General features: G+C 32.9%; 3 protein-coding genes and 1 non-coding gene across 4 annotated transcripts in view; 1 reads left to right on the top strand and 3 right to left on the bottom strand.

Annotated features, from left to right (window-relative positions):
* Positions 1-1,413: 1,413 nt before the first annotated feature.
* Trnae-cuc lies at positions 1,414-1,485 on the top strand. Its single transcript has one exon. It is a non-coding gene; the product is annotated as a tRNA-Glu (tRNA).
* Positions 1,486-6,812: 5,327 nt separating this feature from the next.
* Positions 6,813-15,642, bottom strand: LOC116339736. Its single transcript, XM_031765769.1, has 15 exons — positions 15,159-15,642; positions 15,020-15,092; positions 14,821-14,956; positions 14,648-14,750; positions 14,488-14,579; positions 14,248-14,430; positions 13,888-14,167; positions 13,696-13,813; positions 10,774-10,943; positions 10,232-10,360; positions 9,129-9,337; positions 8,861-9,055; positions 8,389-8,577; positions 7,990-8,266; positions 6,813-7,876 (listed from the first exon to the last, which is right to left on the bottom strand). The coding sequence occupies exons 1-15, from the start codon at positions 15,433-15,435 to the stop codon at positions 7,743-7,745; spliced, it is 2,565 nt and encodes an 854-aa protein (XP_031621629.1). The 5' UTR covers positions 15,436-15,642; the 3' UTR covers positions 6,813-7,742.
* A 502-nt stretch (positions 15,643-16,144) lies between these two features.
* On the bottom strand, positions 16,145-17,634 carry LOC116339734 (arrestin domain-containing protein 17-like). Its single transcript, XM_031765768.1, has 6 exons — positions 17,370-17,634; positions 17,093-17,301; positions 16,827-17,021; positions 16,571-16,762; positions 16,365-16,503; positions 16,145-16,194 (listed from the first exon to the last, which is right to left on the bottom strand). Exons 1-6 carry the CDS (start codon positions 17,608-17,610, stop codon positions 16,145-16,147), a joined length of 1,026 nt encoding a protein of 341 aa, XP_031621628.1. The 5' UTR covers positions 17,611-17,634.
* Positions 17,635-20,707: 3,073 nt separating this feature from the next.
* The window catches only part of LOC116339733, a 1,149-nt gene continuing 337 nt past the window's right edge, over positions 20,708-21,519 (bottom strand). The window contains exons 2-5 of the mRNA XM_031765767.1: positions 21,467-21,506; positions 21,208-21,396; positions 20,912-21,131; positions 20,708-20,850 (exon numbers count right to left, since the gene is read on the bottom strand). Of these exons, the coding sequence (XP_031621627.1) occupies positions 20,750-20,850; positions 20,912-21,131; positions 21,208-21,396; positions 21,467-21,506 (550 nt within the window). The 3' untranslated portion in view covers positions 20,708-20,749. The remainder of the gene's footprint in view (positions 20,851-20,911; positions 21,132-21,207; positions 21,397-21,466; positions 21,507-21,519) is intronic.

The raw sequence follows: 21,519 nt of genomic DNA, 5'->3' as shown, positions 1-21,519 counted from the left end.
ATAGGATGCCAAACGAAAAATTATATCCCAAAGAAACAGTAATAGGACCTGTGCAATGTTCTATGGTGAAACTTAAAACGTAATAAAATGTCATTTGAATATTTTGCCATCATTTTATGGGAATGAAGCACAATGATGCAATGAAATGGTATGTTTTTAATTTTAATTAGTTGACATGCGTCGGAAGTTGTCAGAGGAAGACAACATGTTGAAAAAACATTTTAATCTTTAGCATACTTTTGATCGTTGAACAATTGAGTAAGTAAATTTCATTACTCTTCATCCGACAACTGTAAATTCTTCGTACACATTTCGTTTCATTAGATGTGCTTGTGCTCGATTTCACATTTGTATTAGCATATATTCCAAGGAAAAAAAAATATAGCGGAATGAACCAATAAATGTTACTACAATCATTTTAAATGAATTCGAAAAGGCATGCCGTTAGTTGAAAAACAAATATCCATAGCACCACATGATAACAGGGAATATTCCGACTGTCACGTATTAAAACTTATTTATAACTTACGAACCAATTTTAACCTCAAGTTGGCTATACGCTCTTGAATGTTTGGAACAAGATCTAGATGCGAATGCTAATAATAATGAAAATTAGATGATTATAATAAATGCAATATTTTGCTCTTCGTGAACTTTTGGCAGTGAGGAAGGAGGGAGAATAATGCAGCCCATTTTCATTTACGGTCTCAAATAGATAGTAATTTGACGTTATATGTGAATTTTATTTGTTTCCGCTGGTTTTCTTTAACGTTCTCCTCAATTATACACTCCAATGTCTCGGCCTCATTACAACAATGAACCACTTTTGAAACCAGTAACGTAACTAAACAATATCACTAGAGGTCATGTATGGCTTGTGAGCAAACATAACACAGCATGTCGTCACGACATTGTCGTCTATAAACATACAATGCAAAGGAAGCAACAACATTGTGCTGTGATGTGCAAAAGTCTTTGCAGTATACACACAATCCATTATAATTAATGCATGAATGCTATTCATTTGTTTTGAAACTTAACAATTCTCGTATTCACCGTCGCAAGCGGATTCCATTTGTTCTTCTTTCGAGCGCATATCATGTCGAAATATCTAGGAATCTATATATATTTTGATACATAGAGAGATACCATACCTCTGAACGACTTTAACATAAAATGTGCAGAGAAGAAAAGGTTCGAGCTGCAAACATTCTGAAATTTGCAATTGAGATGAATGTACGTAGGATTTTGAAAGCAAAAATATCATGTTATACCAATTTTAGTGCCAATGACATTTGGATTGTATATTTTGAAAATTTCTCCAAACTTCTATTCAAAAAAATGTAAAACATACTTGTGCAATCGTACTGTAATGCAATGGAAAATCGCATGAGTTGTTTAATAAACAATAACTCCTCTATGGTCTAGTGGCTAGGATATCTCGCTCTCACCGAGAAGGCCCGGGTTCGATTCCCGGTAGGGGAATTTTTTTTTTATTTTTTTATTCACTATATGTTATACGCGCCAAGCAAATATTTCCATTTTTTCAAAATGAAATTCACATATTCTAAAAGGTCTTGGAGCTTTTTACTTTTTTTCAGTTTTAAATTTACAGTTTCTTTTCAAGGTTCTTTTTCTGTATAAAAATGTTCAATATAGTCAGCGGAAAGAGAATTTCGCTTGCACATTTCGGTTATCTGCATTTTCACAAAATAATGTCAAGTTATTATTCGTGTCATGTTTTTTTCCTCTTCAAAGTGGCATATATTTCAGAAGCCCATTTAATTTACAATGAATATATCATCTGACTCATCAAATTGTGAATGATGTTTGTGTTTCAAAACTTCAAACTATATTATATGACAAATACATGCTGTGTATCCATCATTCAGTAGAGAATAAATGCAAAAAATCATGATGATTTCATAAAGTTGACGCCTCTTCCCATTGTGTCCGATCGATGTGTAAGTAAAATGAACAAAAGCTTTATCGCGTTTTCTTTTCGCCACAAACATTTGAAAATATGTTAGTGTATAACTTAAAGTAGAATCGTATCCATTTAGTAAGTAGACACCATATCGTAATATAAAATAGGCGGTTTTTTTGCTATTCTTGTTTCGCGTTTGCAGAAATTTCTCTGATATTCCGTATAGAAAGAAAGCTGTCAGTTGATAATATATTTCGTGCTATGCTATTGCATTTTGTGTACGGTGGAATATTTTGCGTTAGCCTGCCATGGAAAACGTAAGCCAATACATATATATATGTGTATGAGCGGCTGTGCATACGATGAATATAAATTTTTATTACTTGTGATAGCTCATTTTATTTTCATAACATTAGAAATTAGGTAAAAATGTACATCGTATCCGTATCGACCGACGAATGAGTAACTTAAGGCTCATCAAATATGGTATAAGAAAACAAGAATATCCGCCACTTTACACGACGTAATCCCTATAATTTCAGCATTTATGTACATGAGAATGCCGACGAAGAGAAGAAGAAAAAAATTGTAGTTGAATTTTTATTCGATGTTTTCTTCGTGCGCTTTGTTTTAGTGTGGAAAATTGGATACATCATTAATGTATTTATGTGTGTGTATGTGCCATGCACTGTTGATGCGCGAAAAATATCAAGTCGGGTACAACATAGAAAATGCCGATGTTTCCATTTTCCATCTTTTGCTTTTCGCATGGTTCATTTATAATTTATTACTTGGTGCTTTTTATTTATATATTTTTTTTTGCGCCTGTATGTACTTGTGTCCCGAAATGAGGACGAAACTTGGAAAAATAATCATTTTCAACATTGCTTACGTCGAACACGACGAACGAATTGTGTATTTAGACAGGCACGTTGAAACGAAATGGGCTGGCATGAAAACATTACTGTTGATATTGCGCTCAGATTAGAACAGTGGTCGGAAATGCCAACGAATATGAATGAACCACTAAATAGAAAGTGTTTTTTCTTCAATTTCGTTGTCTAATTGCAACGAAGCGAAAATGTATTTGGATAAACAAGGAACATGTGAACGAAATACACTTGAATACACACAATGTGTTTCAAACATTGGATACTTTCCAGAGATAAATTGATTAGGTTCCAAAGTGATTTATTAAATTTTATCCTTTTCGTTTTGTTTACTTAAAGGCAGACGGTGGCTAATGAAAACGAATGAGCTAAACTGGTTGGTCAACCGTCAACGATATTCAAAATAAACCATTTTGACAGCTTACACTTGTCTGCTTTAAAAGCGTCCGCAGTCGTTGATGCTTCGATATTCGGTCGATGACCGTTCAATGACACTGGCTTTTAGTGTTTCAATTTATCAATTAAGCTGAAGATTGTCAAAATTAACGACTTACAACTTTATTGCATCGGAAATTTGAATTTGCTTTTACACCACTTGCCTAATTTTCATTGATTTCACTTTCTATATCAGACTCAATGGCAGATTACTGAAACCATTTAATTGTGTTGGTGAAACTCGGGTCATATCAAATTATGCATCTCATGTACAAACTGAATAGCAGCCATTCGATGATGATTATTTTGTTGATGCACGTTTGTGTTCCACTTCACTGAATTTTCATCTTTTGGATAAATGCGCTTGCCGTGCTGTTTGAAAGTGTTTTGCTTTTCATTGTTTGGCTTTGAACTCGATTATTGTATGTCTCGTTTGATTGTGAAACCTGCATCGAAAATGGTTGAAATCTGTGTTTTTTGTATTTGAAAATGTTAAATTCGACATTAGTATGTGGGAATCAATTCATAAAGCGCCACTTGCAATCACGGCTATGTACGATGAAACTATGTCATGTTTATTTTCGTTTTCAGTGTTGCTATTGTACAGTTTGATTCAGGACACAAAAAAAAACAATTCAAGTTTCTTTGAAGCAGCAAACGAAAGCGAATGAACAAAAAAAAACAAAGCAAAAGCAAAGAGGAAGTTTTATCGACACAGACGCCTGAGATTAAAAAAAGGAAACAAACGCAATACCCACCTCTCGTCCCATCCAAATGTATTGGCTCAAAGGAAATTATTTGCGCTTTGTTTTATGACAGAATGCGAACGGTAGCAAAATGTTCGAATATTGAGAGCACGATGTGAGTGAATTTCCTCTTAATTTTTGGCAACTCTTGTTTTTTAATTTCACCATCACCTCTCTCTCTCTCGCCCACTCTCACTCAGTCTATTTTCAAACTTCACACAAACAAAGTTGAAAACTGAAATTTCAAGTACGTGACATGCTTACTGATCTGTGTAGTTTCTCTTTCTATCAAGTTTTGTCCGCAGTGCGCAGTCCTCTGCCATTTCACATCGATTCGATGAACCTATTTCATTGAATTGAATTCAATCGTGCACATGCAGTTTTTGCAACATTCCCAGGGGGCACAATCAAATTCAAACGGAGAACCAACTCAACTTTTGACCCAAAACCAGTTTGCAAATGAAATGCTTATCAAAACGACAGACTTTTGCGGGCATATTATGCACTGAATGTTGGAAATTATTCTAGTTTAATTGGTTTCACATTGACTTTTTGCACACGAGATGACCTCAATATGTGTTGTTTGGCCATTTCTTCTCGGAGCGTGGACGCTGCGTGGTTGTTGGTTAGGGCCAAATGTTTTTTTTAAATGATAACATCTTTTATCATCATGACATACATTTTCAAATGCACCGTCAATTTTTGTTTCAATCAAGTGGATAATTTTATTTTTTTCTATCATGCTTTGCAGTTAGATGTGCATTTTTGTGACAAATTTGCTGTCATAAACATTAAAATACAAATTGCTTTTCGATCCATTTAATGCAAGTTCGCCTTTGTCATCGATGTATCTATTCATGCGAAAAAGACATGCATGCATAGTGAAGCGGAAAAGCAATGATGATATTAAGCAATATTGAGCTTATAAAGATAAACGTTTAACTCATACAATAAGAGACAAGCGCACAATACACATAATCAATGAAACTTCAATCAGGACATTGCGTTTAATGTGTGATCCAAAGGAATATAATACATTCCAACACTATCTATATTCTTTTTTGTGTTGAATGCAATTCGTTGACAACAAATTTGCACGATTATGACAAAGATGGGTAGAAACGGATGGATATCAAAGGAAAACTGACATCGACCATAATACGAATTGAGAATAAATTTCGATCGATAAAGAAGTGTTGGGTTGGAGTAAAATCTCCAATACGTCATTCTTGAAAAGAATATCCAAGTTTTCTATTAGTCTATGCATCCATGGATACTGTTTGTGCCGAAAACCATTACAAAATATTCTCTTTATGCGTTATCGATGAATGGAAATAAAAATAAATCGCTTCACATGTATTTCAATAAATAGAACGTTTTTAGATAAAAAAAAAAAGAGTTGTGCTCCGTATTAGAAGTGGTATCGATAACGAATTGAAAGGAACCAAAAATAAAACGAAGAGGATTTAGAATAATCACATAAATTCACACCGATTGATTTTTTTCATCATTTCAGTTTGCTAAATTTTAAGAATTCCGATAAAATCTATTATTTTCAATATCAACATATGATGCGGTACCAACACTGCAGTTTTAAGTGTAATTTTGTTCATGACAAAATCGACATTTCCATGATAAAAATGGTGCACATCGATTTGACATCATTTGTTTGTTTTTTTTATTTCTTCCATCCGAATGCCGACGCCGCAAGACATTGATAGTCTATAAATGATTGCTCTTGTTCACTAGATTCGTCTGGTGAGAATGTCGGATATTGTGATTTTGCACTCTGTCGTTCTTCGATCGAAATTTAAATGTGAATGAAATTATAAATTGCATTGATACATTATTATCATCAGTATGAAATGACGAAATGATGTTCTGGTTGTTGTATTTATTTTCTTTATGTTGCTACGATGAAGCGACAGATCAAACATGGAAATATTTAAGCAATTGAGGACCAAGGCAGCATGACAGCATTCATGGAGATTGTAATCGGATCTGTGTAAAATGGAAAACCAATATTATTGCATTCTTGCATTTCCGCAACGCTTCCAAGAATTTTCGGTACCGAACCTCGTTTACCAGATGTTCAATATAATATGAAAATGTCGTCGTTGCGGCACATTTTTTTTCACAATTGGCAACGAACAGAGCTTTCTGACATCTAATATATCGTAGCAATCACATTTTCTTTGTTGCATTTTGTTCAATTCTCGCATGTGAAACAGCGTCGATAAATGTAAGCAAAATGATATAGAGCGAACATTCTGCATAAAATATAGAGTGGAAAATCCAGAAAATATCCTAGAATGCACGCGCTCTCGTTTGTTCGACTCTATTTTTTATGGTCTTATAATAACGAGTTTCATAGTGATCGAAGCGTTCATGGCATGGATTCCATGCAAAATAGAGCAAATATAAATTTCACTTTCGAAAGCATGCCCCGTTATCTGTGATTCGACTGCAACCATTCCAATAACACATTCGAATGATATTTTCCACAAACAAAACAATTTAAAGGTTTATTTAATGCTGCATCACATAGCAAACCTCGGAAACCGCAATTCAAAATTGATTTCTGAAGAATGTTCAAACCAAAATTTTACAAAGTACAAACTACAAAGTCACAGCACAACATAAATAAAATCTTATCCTAGACATTCACAAATTATCAATTCAAATGCATTTTCATATCAAGGATAGGTATATTCGATTTAGAATTTAATTGGAATTAATCACAATCAACAAAGGTGCTTACTTACTTTACATTTATTTTCTTTTACATATTCAGTCTATGTGACACCGCGTTGGTAACGATTAAATCAAATAAGTTTTTACAGTGTATGTTTTGAAATAAGCTTCAGTTTATGGATATTGTTTTGTTTATACTGTCGTCAGATTGCATATGAAAATGATTGATCTAAATATTGAAAGTGAATATTCCAGCAGAATCCACTTGTGACTAGAATTCTCGAAATTAATCATATTCCATTCCATTTTTTAATAAAAATTGACATTTTTCGTTTTATTCAAGATCTTTAATATACTCGCGTAACAGTGACTTTTCGTCGTTTCAAATCAATAGGTCGGTCTTTTGGGTGATGTAAAATTATTTCAAGTCTATTTCCGCTGCACACGATATCTGAAAAAATACGATCTAATTTTAAGCACCGAAATTGTGTACTCTTAAGAGAAGCAGGCACAATACATAAGAGCTGAGTATGTGTGTGTGTTTTCAGATAAATACAATATTTGTTTGTTTGTAAATTCCAACAAGCGCAACTTAAGCTAAAATTTAAGCTAACCACTTAAGTTATAACTTATGCATTCAATGAATGTGTTAATTTTGAATTTCATTTGGCTGCACCATAAATCAGTGGAAGATTTGTAATTGTTTGTATTTGTCCAGTTGTTTATCAATAATAAATCAGATGGTAGTGTTGTTGAATTGTGTTTGGACAAGTGTTCCGTTCTCGCAATTCAATCAAATCCAATTTAGTTGTACAACATCATCGACAACATCACTTAAAAACTTGAATATATATACACTTTTAAGAGAAAGAAGGAGCACGCACCCATAACGTATGTCCACTACAGTCAATTTAAATGATAAATGGAAATGTGAGGGTACATTTATGTGTGTGTGTGTCATCTGATGTGAATAAGTTTATATGTGAGCATATGACGGCTGCATGTTAAAAGGGTTCTATATTGACAATATTTACGAGTTGGTAAACATTTTTATGGATTACAGTGTCGTCTTAGGACTGGTGTGTTTGTTTGACTTGAATATGATGTTTGTCTTCGGTACACTGGATAGTTTGGTGCAAATTTACGTTCAAATACTGTGACTGCTTGCTCATAAGATGGTGGATCTAAAATGTTGCCGAAATAGTTTTGCGAAAATTGAAAATGGAAATATATAAAATGAGCAATAAGTTGTCAAATCATCAGATGAATAAGTTTTGGCATTTTGTTGCTAACTAACCATTTTGCGGATATGGCATTGCCACAACTGTAGGTTTAACTTCTTGTTCGGGTGGTGCATTTGGGTGCGGAGGATGTACCACCTGTTCATTGTTCGTTGGCATTGTGTTTGTGTCCGTATCCGCATTTGAATTCGAAATTGGATTGGTCGGAAGCACAAAGGCATTCATGATGGCATTTGAATAGTTTGGAGGTTGATCGGAAATCGGATACGAACCTATCGTTATTGGAATTGAAATTGTCGGATTAAGATGGCATCGTCCTGTCATACCTTCAATCTGGTTTCAATTAGAACAATTACGTTTTGAATACGGCCAATTTATTATATGGGCCGACTGAAGCGACCGAAACAAAACAAAAAAGAAACAGAAAACAACTTTAATGGAGAATTCACGCTTACTCTTAAGTGGTATTTAACATGCACGATTTTGCTGGTGACACAATCACTTGGGGGTGTTGGCGGCACTAAAATATTTACCGTGTACGCTTGTTTTTGTTGTGCATAACAGCCGCGTGTTTCAACTTCAGCGATTGCATCCCTTTCGATTTTGTGTTTTGCACTATTTTCATATGTAAAAAACTTGACTTCCTGCGGTTGAAATAAAAAATCGAATAAAAACTTACTGCCAAATCGTTAGTGGTGAAAAAATTGTATTGAATTGCATGCATGTAACAAAAATTCGATTAACGAAATGATGCTCTCGCAAACTGAGTTAAAAAAATGTTACTTTTGCATGTGATAACAATACAGCTAGCACGATGCTTAATCGATGAAATCCATTGGATTTGTTTTTACACCTTCAATGCAATTCAATTACAGATTTTTATCACTTCATCATGATTGCTGTTGGCTGCTCAACTTAGAGACTTACTCTGACTATTTGAACCACGAATGCCGAGATATTTTCATTGCTGGTATTTGTTAGCTCTAAGTCGACATTCACCATTTGACCGGAGCAATAACCAGACACTGGCACCGTTGCTATCATGAATAATGGACTTGATGCACAGCATGTAAACAAACAAAATGGATTGAAGCGTTTGGTTTCCTCCTCAACAATTGGATGCTGCATTTTAAAAAGAATGAATAAAATAGTCAGATGATTGCGAAAAATTCGATTTCGTTCATTTTCAATTTACACGTAAAGTTAAGTCGTTGTTTAGGTTCAATGGTTTGATTACGGTAAATGTTTCTTCAAATTTTTGATCCGACCACAGTGGGCGATCCAAAACCACTTGGAACCCATAGCGAATGTGACCATGTTGAGATTCGAGGGACGTTGGTATATTTAATGGTAGTTCGACTTGAAATGCATATTTGTACACACCTGGCGCAAGTGTTATTTCACCTGCAATGATACTCATTTTACTTAATTTATTCTTCAATTGAAATAGAGGCAAAAGGGAATCTTCATGAATTTTCCGAATGTATGAGATTTTGATTTTCGAATTTTTTTTTATAAAATATATTTTTTTTATCAACTAGTACATTTTTGATCAAAGTAAGTCTTTTAAGGTAAAAATATCATTTTGAAAGATTACTTCATCAAGATTACTTGATCGTCGTCACACATTATCAATTTCCTTCACATAGACAAGAAAGTAGTCCATCATGACGTAATATAAGTAAAAATAAACAAAAGAAACGACTTCACGCGATAATGAAATGTTTGTATCTGATAAAAAAACAATCACGTGTCTAAACAAGAAATATTTCCGCCAAAACAACTTGTCATGACCTAAGTTTCTTTTTTGAAAAAAGGCTTAGAATGTAAGGCTAAGAGAGATACACCATTTGCCAATTTTTTCTTTCATAAAAAAATTAGAAAATTAGCAAAAAATTAGCATATAAAATAGGATCATATTATAAAAACAATATAAAAAAAATTAACAAAGCTGGTGTTTATTTGCATTGGCGTCTGTCCGCCAGATGTATGGTTTTAAACATTATTGGGATTGACTAGATTGAAACATTTTTAATTGTTTCATTGTCATTCTGTTGATCATTCGGGAATATTTTACAGAAAATGATTTGTTTTGATAAAGAGTCTCCTTCAATTCGTAGCAAATCAAACGATGTAAGACGTTTTATGTATAAGATTATTTGCTAAGACAACAATACTTAAGTCACGTAACGTGACACATTATAAAAGTTTGTATGATAATTAAAAACAAAATGGATTTATGAATTTATGAAGATAGATTGGTGTTAAAATAAAATTTCCTTCCATTGATGTACTTACCGGTACGACCGCCCAAAAGATATTGGCGTTGTTCCAAGTAGATTTCCGATGCTGTGTGCGCCTCTTTTTTACTGCCTGTTCCTTCTGTCCAATAACAATATGCTCTGCCCAAGTAATCAATATAAATGCCTTTATTTCCATAAACAATGTTGTGTTTTGTTGTTATTTTATCCCGAAATTGTAATGGCAATGAATCATCGAGAGAAAAAAAATGTAAATACATTCAGTTATTGATAAATTGTTGCGATGATTCGAATGAAAATTAAATAAAACGCAAAGAAAAATAATCGAATCCACTCCAACCACAAATGGATTTGAATGGATATTATTTTATGAATGTTTTTATCACGACTTTTTCTCAAAGTAACTTGAAGCTTATTGTCATCATGTTCTAATGAATTTTATAACTATCAAATTGAGTGATGAATGAGACACATGACTTTCTTTTATTGTGACATTACATTTTTTTTTGTCGAAGTGGATGAGCAATTCTAGCAAATAAAAATTGAATCGAAATGTTCGTCAAAAATACATTCAATTACCTCGAATTAATTTTTCTTTGGCTAACGCCAAGTGCACGGTGCCACGTACAATTTGTCCACCATAATAGACACGATCGGGATTATTATCGAAATTAATTTCGCAAGTTGTAGTATGCACCATGATTGTTATTTGTTTTGTTTTGTTTATTGCAGTTGTTTTACTTGGGTTGCTATTTACTCAAAATAGAGAAAATTATGGGACAACGATAAAAAAATTCTGCGAAACAAACGAGAAGAGAACAATATATCACAACGTTATCTTGAAATTTGTCTGTTTACATTCGGCGCATGAAGGTATTTAAGCCAATGCTGTAAAGATAATACCGAAAATAGCACAAATTCACATTTTATTCACTACTGATTTCACACCAAAATGTTTTTTATTTATTTTTTTTGTGTCATCTCTGTCACCACATTCTCTTTCGCTCTTTTACAATTCAAAAACCACAGAATGACACATTCGACACAAACATCCATGTATTTTACAAATCTGCAATTGAAAAGCCGCGGAATTCAATATATTTTCGAATGAATTGCAGACCGAACACAATGCAATCACAACGAACATAAATTATTTAACGAATAATGTGTTTTGCGTACGACAAAAATCATCACAGGAATTTAAGCCGTTTTAAACGACATAGAGTGATGTAAACATCAGATTTAAAAAGAAAATACACACCAGTAATACCAATAAAAAAAATCCTTTGAGTTGATTCACAAAAGAATTTTTGTAAATACAATGCGACAATATCAGACTTTATGTGTTGCCAATGAATGGACAAAATGCTGTAACGGAGCACACAAATGATTGAAGCGCGTATTTATTATCGAACAACCAGATCATCACTGATGCTGCTGTGTTCCAGTCTACAATACTCTTATGCGAATGTAACGACGGAGTTTTATCTATACGCAAAAAAACAACAACAACAACATTCGTAGCGTAACGCTGATTGTATAGTGTGCACATATGATTAACACTCGTAGGAATCGTGTTATCAGACCGACACTACTAAAGACATAATTTCATAATTGATTGTATTTGTGATCAAAGATAACATGCGAATAAAATTCATTTAAACGTCAAAAATGTGCGATTCGAAACAAATCGGATTACAAATTTAGTTTTATAGTTTTACGAAGAATGAACGGACGGTTTGATCAACTTTTGAAAACCTCTGTTTTGTGCATCTTACAAAAAATAAAATAAATACCAATTCAGTTTCACAGTTTTGAACTTAAAATTCAATTAAAAAAATATTAACATCATTTTAAGAGTGTAATAAAATACAAAAGCCATCATTTTAATGTTGTGCGTAACTTAGTTCCATATTCTTAAACTTTAAAGTGGGTCATTTGATTTACTTTAGTGACTCAGCAATTTCATATTGATATCATCCGCCACAATGTCATTGCCGAAAGTAATTGTTTTTGAAAAGAAGTTAATCTTTGGACTTTTTTAATCGTCTACACATTAAATATTCGAACGCTAATCAATATTTCTCTTTATAGTGTCAATTTCGACCACAATTTATAATTCAATGAAACAACGAAATATCCGACAATTCCATGCTAATTACAAAATGTGAAAATTGAATAAATATTTTATTCAATTTGGTTTCCAATATTCTCTTGTGCATGTTGAAAACAAAATCAAGCTTTTCACATCAATATTCGGTATTTAAATTTCTTCTTTTCTGATTCTTCGTAGGTACCAATCAATTATTCAAATAACATGGAAATATTGTGCCGCTTCAGTTTCAGACCACCAAAGCAACACCAGATATTTTAATAAATGAATTTTATTGGCATTCCACCAATGCATTTGTCAAATGGAATATTACAAAAAAAATTAATTGCATTAATTATTATTTATTATTTTCGACATAGTTCGCAGATGTACAGATAGATAACGACCCATTGAACTCTAATATAAGTTGGTTTTGTTTTCGATTGATGATATTCTCCTTACGTCATAAGCTTGGTCTACTTCACACCTTTGCTTTTAATTTGTCTAATCAATTGCCAATTGAATGAACTTGATAATGAATTGGCAATCGATAAAACCAAAACAAAATCAAAGATTTGTTCAACTGTTCAGTGTGATGTGTATTTTAAAATAGAATTAGCCAATTTAATCAGTTCGATGATAAATAAAATATTCACCAAATGCCATTTTATATGTGAACAAAGCCACAATTTCCACGTCATTTACCACCCGACTAAAATGCATTAAACATTATTTATTATGAATTTCATACATTTTCGTTCACAAAAATTCGGTTTTATCGTAAAATGTTGCCCATTCAAAGTTGTAACCAAAAATAGTTTCATGTTATTATTTTTGGTTATCGTAGAGTGCATATTTTTTTTTGACACGGATCTTTTCAGGAGTCGCACAGAAAATAGTTTGTGTTGGTTCCAAATTGTTGAATACCACAACCGAACATGATTGTTTTCCATGGTTTCATATTTAGAGCTGTCGATGAGTTAATGAACATTCTTGGGATAGGTTATGAAATTGAAATACATTCCAACTTCGATATATAACAATAATATGCCCATACATTTAACCTAGCATTCAACAGAGATAAGAATAGTAATATAAATTTCAATGTCAAGTGAAAACAGAAGTCCATTTTCCAGTTCAAGTGTAAAGTGAGGAGACACATTATCCATTACAAGTTCAAGTTTAATTTCAGAATATATTATTACATTGTTCAATTCAATTTTGTATAAGCTCAATCTAAAATCGTTTCATTCACATTTTTGTTACGCGGAGTTAGATATATTTTCGGCTGAATGAATTGAGAGGGATAGAGCATAATTTTAATTTAAAATCCTAAACTACACATTAAAAGACACGTATATAACCTGACGCTATTCAAATGAAATGAACTTTCAATTAAAATCGTTTAATTTACGGAATTTCCGTTTGAATAAGAAGTTGAACGTTTAAATGTTGGATAGACAGGACGGAAACAATCGTCAGTTTCCTGGCTTAGTTGCATCGCTTCTTCATAAGTGGGAGGATCTTCTATAATATGAAAACAAATAATAAAATCTCGGGTGAGAATCAAAATGAGATTAAATGGATTTGAGCAAATTCACCATTGGTTAATAGTGGATGTGATGATGCAGCCGACGTACTTGGATATGATTGTGGTGATGAGTTTGTTTGTTGTGAGGTTGTTGGTTGTTGTGTGATCACATTTCCGGAAGAGCTAGAAGTTTCACTTTGAATGTTCATTTCGTTCACATTATTTGGATGCACATTTTGTATATTTTGCGCAGGCACACTATTATTATCATCATCAATCGGAAAAGTTCCAATGGTTACAGGTAATTCAAAAACTGGATCACTGTGGCAACAAGGCACTGAAACAATGACCTGTAAATAAATAAACGAATATTATTTTGAAATTTATGCGATAAATTGCATCAAAGATAGAATATGGCATCAGAACTCACCCGAATCCAGTATTTGAATTTTATGATGTTGCTGGTTGAAAAGTCCGTTGGAGGAATCGCTGGCACTTTAATATTTACACGAATATTTTCATCTCTATTTTCGTAATTAACCTGATTTTTCGTTAGGAAAAAGATTAAATTCTTTTGTCGGGCGCTCTCAGCATGAATGAAGTACGTAATTTTCTGTAATTTCAAAGTTTTTATACAATTCAGCAAAAATTTCTCATAAATGTGTCTCACTTTAATCAGGTGTATTGTGAATCCGTTGATTTTTTGACTGCTTTGATTATTTATACTCATCCGTAAATTGATGAACTGACCGGGCGTGTATCCTGCAACAAAATGTGCTGTTATCACGGAGAAATCCGAAAAACGTTTTATTATATTGTTATAAACTCACCTCCGACTGGTGTATATGCCACGATTTTCATTGGATCTGACGACCAACAACATAGCAAACAGCACACATAAAACGTATCGGTTTTTTTCACAACAACTGGTCTCTGTGAGAGAAGAGACATCGATTTTTAACAAAGACTTTATATACCATCAGAAAAATATGTATCAAATTACCCGAAGAGCTGGAAAATCATTCAAATCGAGTGCTCGAATAACAGTAAACGGTTCCGAAAACGTTTTATCGGGCCATTGAGGATTATCCAGAACCACACGAGCCGTGTATCTTATGTAACCATACTCTGATTCCAAACTGAATAGAAAAGAAAGTATTTGTTTCTTATTTGCATCGAATTTTGAACAAATTTCTACTTACGAGGTTGGTAAGTTATGAGGTAGTGAACATTGAAACGTATAGTTATATGTGCCAGGACCCAAACGAATTTCACCTTGATGAAAATGTAACAAACAAAATGAGTTCACACTGTAGAAATTAAAATTGAATTAAATAATACCAGAATAACCACCAACAAAACTCTTTCGTTCGCTAAAATAATCTTCGTTTCCTGTAAAAACGCGAACTTTTCGACTGTCATTTGTGCCATCCACCCAGTGCACATAGGCACGCCCGTGTATCCGAATATAGAGACTACGAAGTTTTTTCACTTTTGTTAAAATCAATTTGACCGTGCCACGAAGCACTTGGCCAGCATAAACGACCTTTCTGGGATTGTCTACAAATTCAATTTTACAAATGGTGGTCATTTTTTGAATGGCTTGCCCTCTTCTCATAAATTTTCATAAATCAAAAGAAATTTGGTATAACGCAAAATGGCTTTGTTCGATGAAAAACACCACCGACAAAAACACTAATTATCATTATATTACGACGATTTTCACAACATTTCACACAAATTCTATCATTTTGAGTTTGGAAAAATCCAAATTTTCTTCTTTTTTAACATTTTTTAAGAATTTTATCCTTTTTTTTAAATTTAATATACGCACAAAGACAAAAGAAAAAAAAAGTAAAGAAAAGAATACTTTCACGGTCTCCGAAGAAACAAGTGAAACTGAGTTGGATGTATACCAAAATAAAATACACTCCAATGAGTGAAATTCAGCAGTGAGACAGCATTCAGTCTCGATGGCTCCACGTTGTCGGCATCCATACAAACATTATCTCATGCGTTCGCAATTCTGCATTGAAAACATACACTTGACTCATCGTATTTTGCTTGGATGTTTGCGTCTCTTTATTGGATCCATCCATGTTTGACTCGTCGACAACTTCAAAGAAGTCTTATGAACAGAGAATACGTGTGGATGAAATTGAATCATACTGATTTGTTTATAAAACGATAAGTAATTATAGATAGAAATCTCCAAATTTGTAAAATGGAAATGAAATAATTATTTTAAAGAATTTTTTTCTGATTTATTAAACACATAAAACATTCAATTTTGATGATTTGATGTGAGGAAATACATATTGAATTCACTAGAATGGAAAATCGGTGCAATGCATGGCTTCTTCATAAGTTGGTGGATCTGAAAATAAAGCGGAAATTATTATTGTTGTTTATAAGAAAAATGACTGAAAATGTGAAACAACACAGCTAGGCGAAATATTAAAAAAAGTTCATAAAATAACAAAAAATAATTCATTCTTTACCCCCCGATACAAATGCAATTTTTTTTTTTGAAACGTTTGAATTTACCATCATTCGGATAAGATGGTGGGGAGCCTGGTAATTCTTCTATCGATGCTTGTGTATTATTTTGAATAGAATGTGTTCCAATTGTAAGTGGAAGATCTATAATTGGATCAACATGCAGCCATGATACCACACCAGTAACCTACACAACCATTTGAATAAATTCGAAAATAAATCACCAGTTGAATCAAAATATTTCCACCACTTACGCAGACTACATATTCAATGTTAATAATGTTGTCGGCTGTACAGTCGGTGCTGGGTGGCGTGAATGGTACTTGAATTTCAGCATTGATTGTTTTATTTTGGTATTTCTCGCAACCACCTACCACTATTTTGGCCATGGTCATTCTCTCCAATTTGTGTTGGATATTATTTGCGCGCTTTCTATAAGTGATTTTCTGAAATTAAAATCTATAAAACGAAAGAAACAAAAACAATTCACGGTCAAATTTCTCTCCATACCTTAACAAATTTCACTGAAAATTCTCGAATTGATTCTCTGCTTTGATTGTTTACATTTATTTGTAAATTTATCATTTCTCCGGGTGTGTAGCCACCGATGGGAGAGCGCACAGATATTTTCAATGGATCTAAATTTTTACAGCAAAGTATATGCGATTTAGAGTACATGTATGTTCCTTCAACTAAAACTGGCTCCTGTTTAATAATGGCATCAATTGTTGACAAAAATGGTTTGTTTTAAATAAAAAAATATTATAAATTATTACTCTTAATGCTGGCGTGTGATTTAAATCGCTCGATTTGATCACTGTGAAATAATTGTCGAAATATTTATTTGGCCAAAATTGGACTTCGAATGCGACACGAGCGGCGTATTTAACAAAACCATCCGAGCCCGAAATTGAAGACGGCAAACCAACAGGTAATGTAAATTGGAAATTGTAAATGTATGTTCCCGAAACCAATTTCATCTCACCTATGAATTCATTAGACAAACTTAAATTATTTACTGAACATACGCTTAAATAATGCACGATAAATTACCAGTTCCACCAACCAAATATGTTCTTTCGTTCAAATAAAACTCTTGATCGGTGTAGGTTTTTTGGTCTCTGCTACAACCTTCAGACCAACTTGTAAATCCCCTCCCATATAGTTGTACGTATACACCACGTATATTTTTGTCTTCGGTTAGAATAAATTTGACTCGTCCGCGGATTAATTGTCCCGCATAAAAAACTTTCGATGGATTATCTTCATATTCAATTCCACAGGTGGTTGGCATTATTTTTGGACACTTATTAAATGTAAATTTTATTTAGGAGATTTTATTAGAGTGATTTTATAACACTTTTTCAATTTACCATGAACTATCAAGATATTTAAACTGTGCAAAAATTGTGCTTGTATTTGTTTTATTAATAACACGTGCCGATATTGTGTAAATATTGATGCGTGGGCTAATTTGATGTAGGTGTAGAAGATTGAAGTGATAAATTATTTGTGTTGATACAACTTGATTTGAATCAATAAAACAAAATCGAAACATAGATCTCAAGAAATGTAGACGTAAACTTTATAAACGGTGACAGCGTTGCCAACTCCACCATTTGACTCAAAATGAATGTTTGAATTGTCACTATTCAACTTGCATTTATGTTACATTAAATACTTCTGGTTTGAAAGGTGTGTCATTTAATTGTATTGGTTCATCCGTTTAAGGATTTTCAGATAGAGGTAATATCAATTAACTCATAAGTCAAAAATGACATTGACAATAGACATATCAATCGTCATTTGCTAATGGGAGTGGTGCACTTGAACATATGACCATTGGTGATTTAGTAAAGGATTATCTTTTTTACGCTTTATGAAGGTGCTGTTTAATGGTTGCATTTAAAAATGGTCTTTTTTGTTTAAATATAGAATATTGCATGTTTTAGTACTAATCATAATGCATTTTCTCGTCGGTTGAATGAGTCCTTGAAAAATGAAGATCAAGTTTGAGACCACCCAGACAATGTTACCACAATTACTCGAAATAATCTGACGGACACAGCAGACGTAGGATTCTACTAGCTTAATCCTACCTCTTGGACACAGCAAAGTATTATATAATGATTTTTCAGGAAGTAGGATTCCATTCTAATTAACTCATTTTTATTATTCGATATCATTCAAGCCAACATACTTGTTGCGTTTCTACACACAGCACAATTAAAATAAATCCGACAATGTTTGGAAAAGTTTTATAAATAAACTACATAATTTCGTCTCACTATTTATGATAAATCAGATTTAATTGAATCAATCTATAACTGATAAATACTCTACTGAATATACTACTGTGTTTTTATATCTATAACAATCATTTTTATGGTTGTCGCTTCATTTCAGCGCCTGGCGTCAGTCAGGTGAGCTAAAATATCTGGATGACAATATTTAAATATATTGTGTAGTTTTAACTATTGAACTTTCGTAAAGCTTAAAGTGATTCATATGAATTTCGAGTAAAAATGATGAAAAATTCGTATATGTCACAAAAATTGACGATTTGCATCGAACAAACATAATTGGATTTTTGGTTTTTCTTTTTCATTTCATTTCATATCATTATTTTTTCTTCTCAATTGATTGTTCGTTATTTTGAATTTTTAATATGATTCCTATAAAATTGAAATCCAAACCTAACTTCAGGCGATTCAAAGAATAAGAAATCTGTTACAGCGATTCACTTAAATCATTTTACTAATTCGAAATATATTTTCTTGCATTTGAATTCAATTTGTTTTTATCAAACAAATAATCAGAATGGGATGTACACAAAGCGAGGAAATAAGCAATTCATTTGGTTATGAAAAAAACCATCTAGGACAGAACTTTTTTTATAAATAAGAGAGCCTTTGGCGTTTGTACAACATGTAATATTCGTCCATACGACGTAAACAATGTACACGTGTGGATTGTGTCATGCGCATTTGCAATTCACATTCGTGTTTGGGGCTGTTTCTATTTTGCGGATATTTTGATACTGTCTGATACGAAAGCGAAATACCAACAATTTCATAAAATAACTGCAAATTTATACCGCATAACCGTATACTTGTGGTGTCTAGAAAAACACAAACAATGTTGATACGTCAAACTGGATTTTTATTCATTCGAGAAGAAAAAAAAAACAATTGACTCGAAATTAAAACACGTACACAATGTATGTGTCTTATCCATACGGAATAAAATTTTGCTATTGGCTATGGCTTTTAACTTGCAATAAAAAATTACTTAAGTAATCTATTAGCAAAACTTTGATTATTCATTTGATTGTCCGAGAATGAAAGTGAGTATGTCAAAATGACTGTCAGCATATTTTGTATGGTGGTATTACATTTCAATAAGTTGTGAATAGAAGTCTCGCTTTCATTCTCGGTCATTCATTTGAATGTTGGTATTGGTAAAAGCTTTAGATACACATGACGAATATCAATTTAGTATTTTGCAAAATGTTTATTATTAAATTGTTGTGTAATTCCAGTTAGTGTCCAATTTCGTTATGGAAATAACAGTAAACTCCCACAGTTAGAAATAGCTCTAAATGTACAAAATTTGAAGTAAATTTCAGAGTATTGCTTAGCACTGCTGCCATCCATAGCATATTAAAATATCTTGCTGAGAATGCGTCATCCGTCGCAGGCGAAGGTACGTAGCACTTTTTACATCACCGCGAACAACAATACATGCAGTGTTCTCTATACGTACAATCGTTTGAATGTTTTGAGTGATATAATCGTGAAGAGAACAATGCATTCATTCTTGTTCGCTGTGATGTATAAACTGCTACGTACATTCGCAAGCGACGGACGACGCATTCTCAGCAAGATATTTTAATATGCTGTGGATGGCAGAAGCGCTGAGCAATACTCTGGTAAATTTTGTACGTTACAAAAATTCTATTTTAAACGAAGTTTTGCTATTTTGCTGTTTGAATTCTTCCATTGAATTGAGTTTTCGATGTTGTTAATTTGATAAAAGCATTGTTCTGTTGAATACTGTACAATAAAATGGAATAACTTTTTATTAAAGTTCAATTAAATCACGCCACCATGTGGATGCAAATATGTATAAAATAATGTTACTATACTCTGTTTAAAAACAGAAGTCACACTGTGTGACTCACACACGTGATTGCCAATACCACTAGCAACTATATGGATAAATATCTAAAATCAGTATTTTCGGAAGGAATATTTGGGATAAAGCGAATTTTAATTAAATAAAACACAAATGATTCCGGGGCATTTTTACATTTTATTTTGAATGATTTTTATTTGCACACGGACCAAACATTGTTACTGTACTAAGTACTTGCCACTTTTTTGTCCACCATGTCGAAATTATCTGGTATTGTTGAACGTCAATGACATGTTTTAACTTGAATAAGATGTTGTGCGTTTGAACATTGCATACTTTGGCTGGAAACTGTTGCCATCTGTGCCCGTATGCGTTGCTTCTTCATAAGTTGGTGGATCTATTTAAGACGAATTTAATGAAATTAAAAAGTTTTCGCCATTTGAAAAAGTTAAATGTACTTTCATTTGAGAATGAGAATAGGGCGCTTGTATGTGCTGGCCCATAGCCATTTCGATGGAATGAAGCTGATGGTTGCTGTGAATTATTCACATCATTTGCCGGGAATGAACCGACAGCCGTATTGGGATATGGATTCTCATCTTGTATAGGATACGATCCAATTGTTATTGGCACATCTAACACGGGATTTGAATGAAAACATGCCACTGAACCAATTATCTACCAAACGAAAAGAAAAAACATCATCACAAATATAGACTTACAAAGAAAATTTTGATTTAAATTCAAAACATACACGAATAGAATACACAACGTTGATAATGTTACTGGCGGTGACATCGGTGGGTGGAATTGGTGGCACTTCGATATTAACGCGAATAATCTCTTCTTCACTTACATCGCAACCACGTGTATCTTGTTCAGTTATGGAAATGACTTCGTTTTTCTGTCGAGAACTGTTTTCAGAAACATAGTAAGTGATTTGCTGAAAATAAAATCAATTTTTTCTGCATACTGAATTGTACACTATCATTTTGAATGTGTTTCTCTCTTACTTTAATCAATGACACCGAAAAGTCGGCAACAGGTTGATCACTGTCATTTTTAA

Source organism: Contarinia nasturtii, unplaced genomic scaffold (assembly GCF_009176525.2).
Source record: "Contarinia nasturtii isolate CC-2019 unplaced genomic scaffold, AAFC_CNas_1.1 Cnas_scaffold_533, whole genome shotgun sequence".
Classification (NCBI taxonomy): domain Eukaryota; kingdom Metazoa; phylum Arthropoda; class Insecta; order Diptera; family Cecidomyiidae; genus Contarinia; species Contarinia nasturtii.
This window is presented reverse-complemented; position numbering and strand designations above follow the sequence as displayed.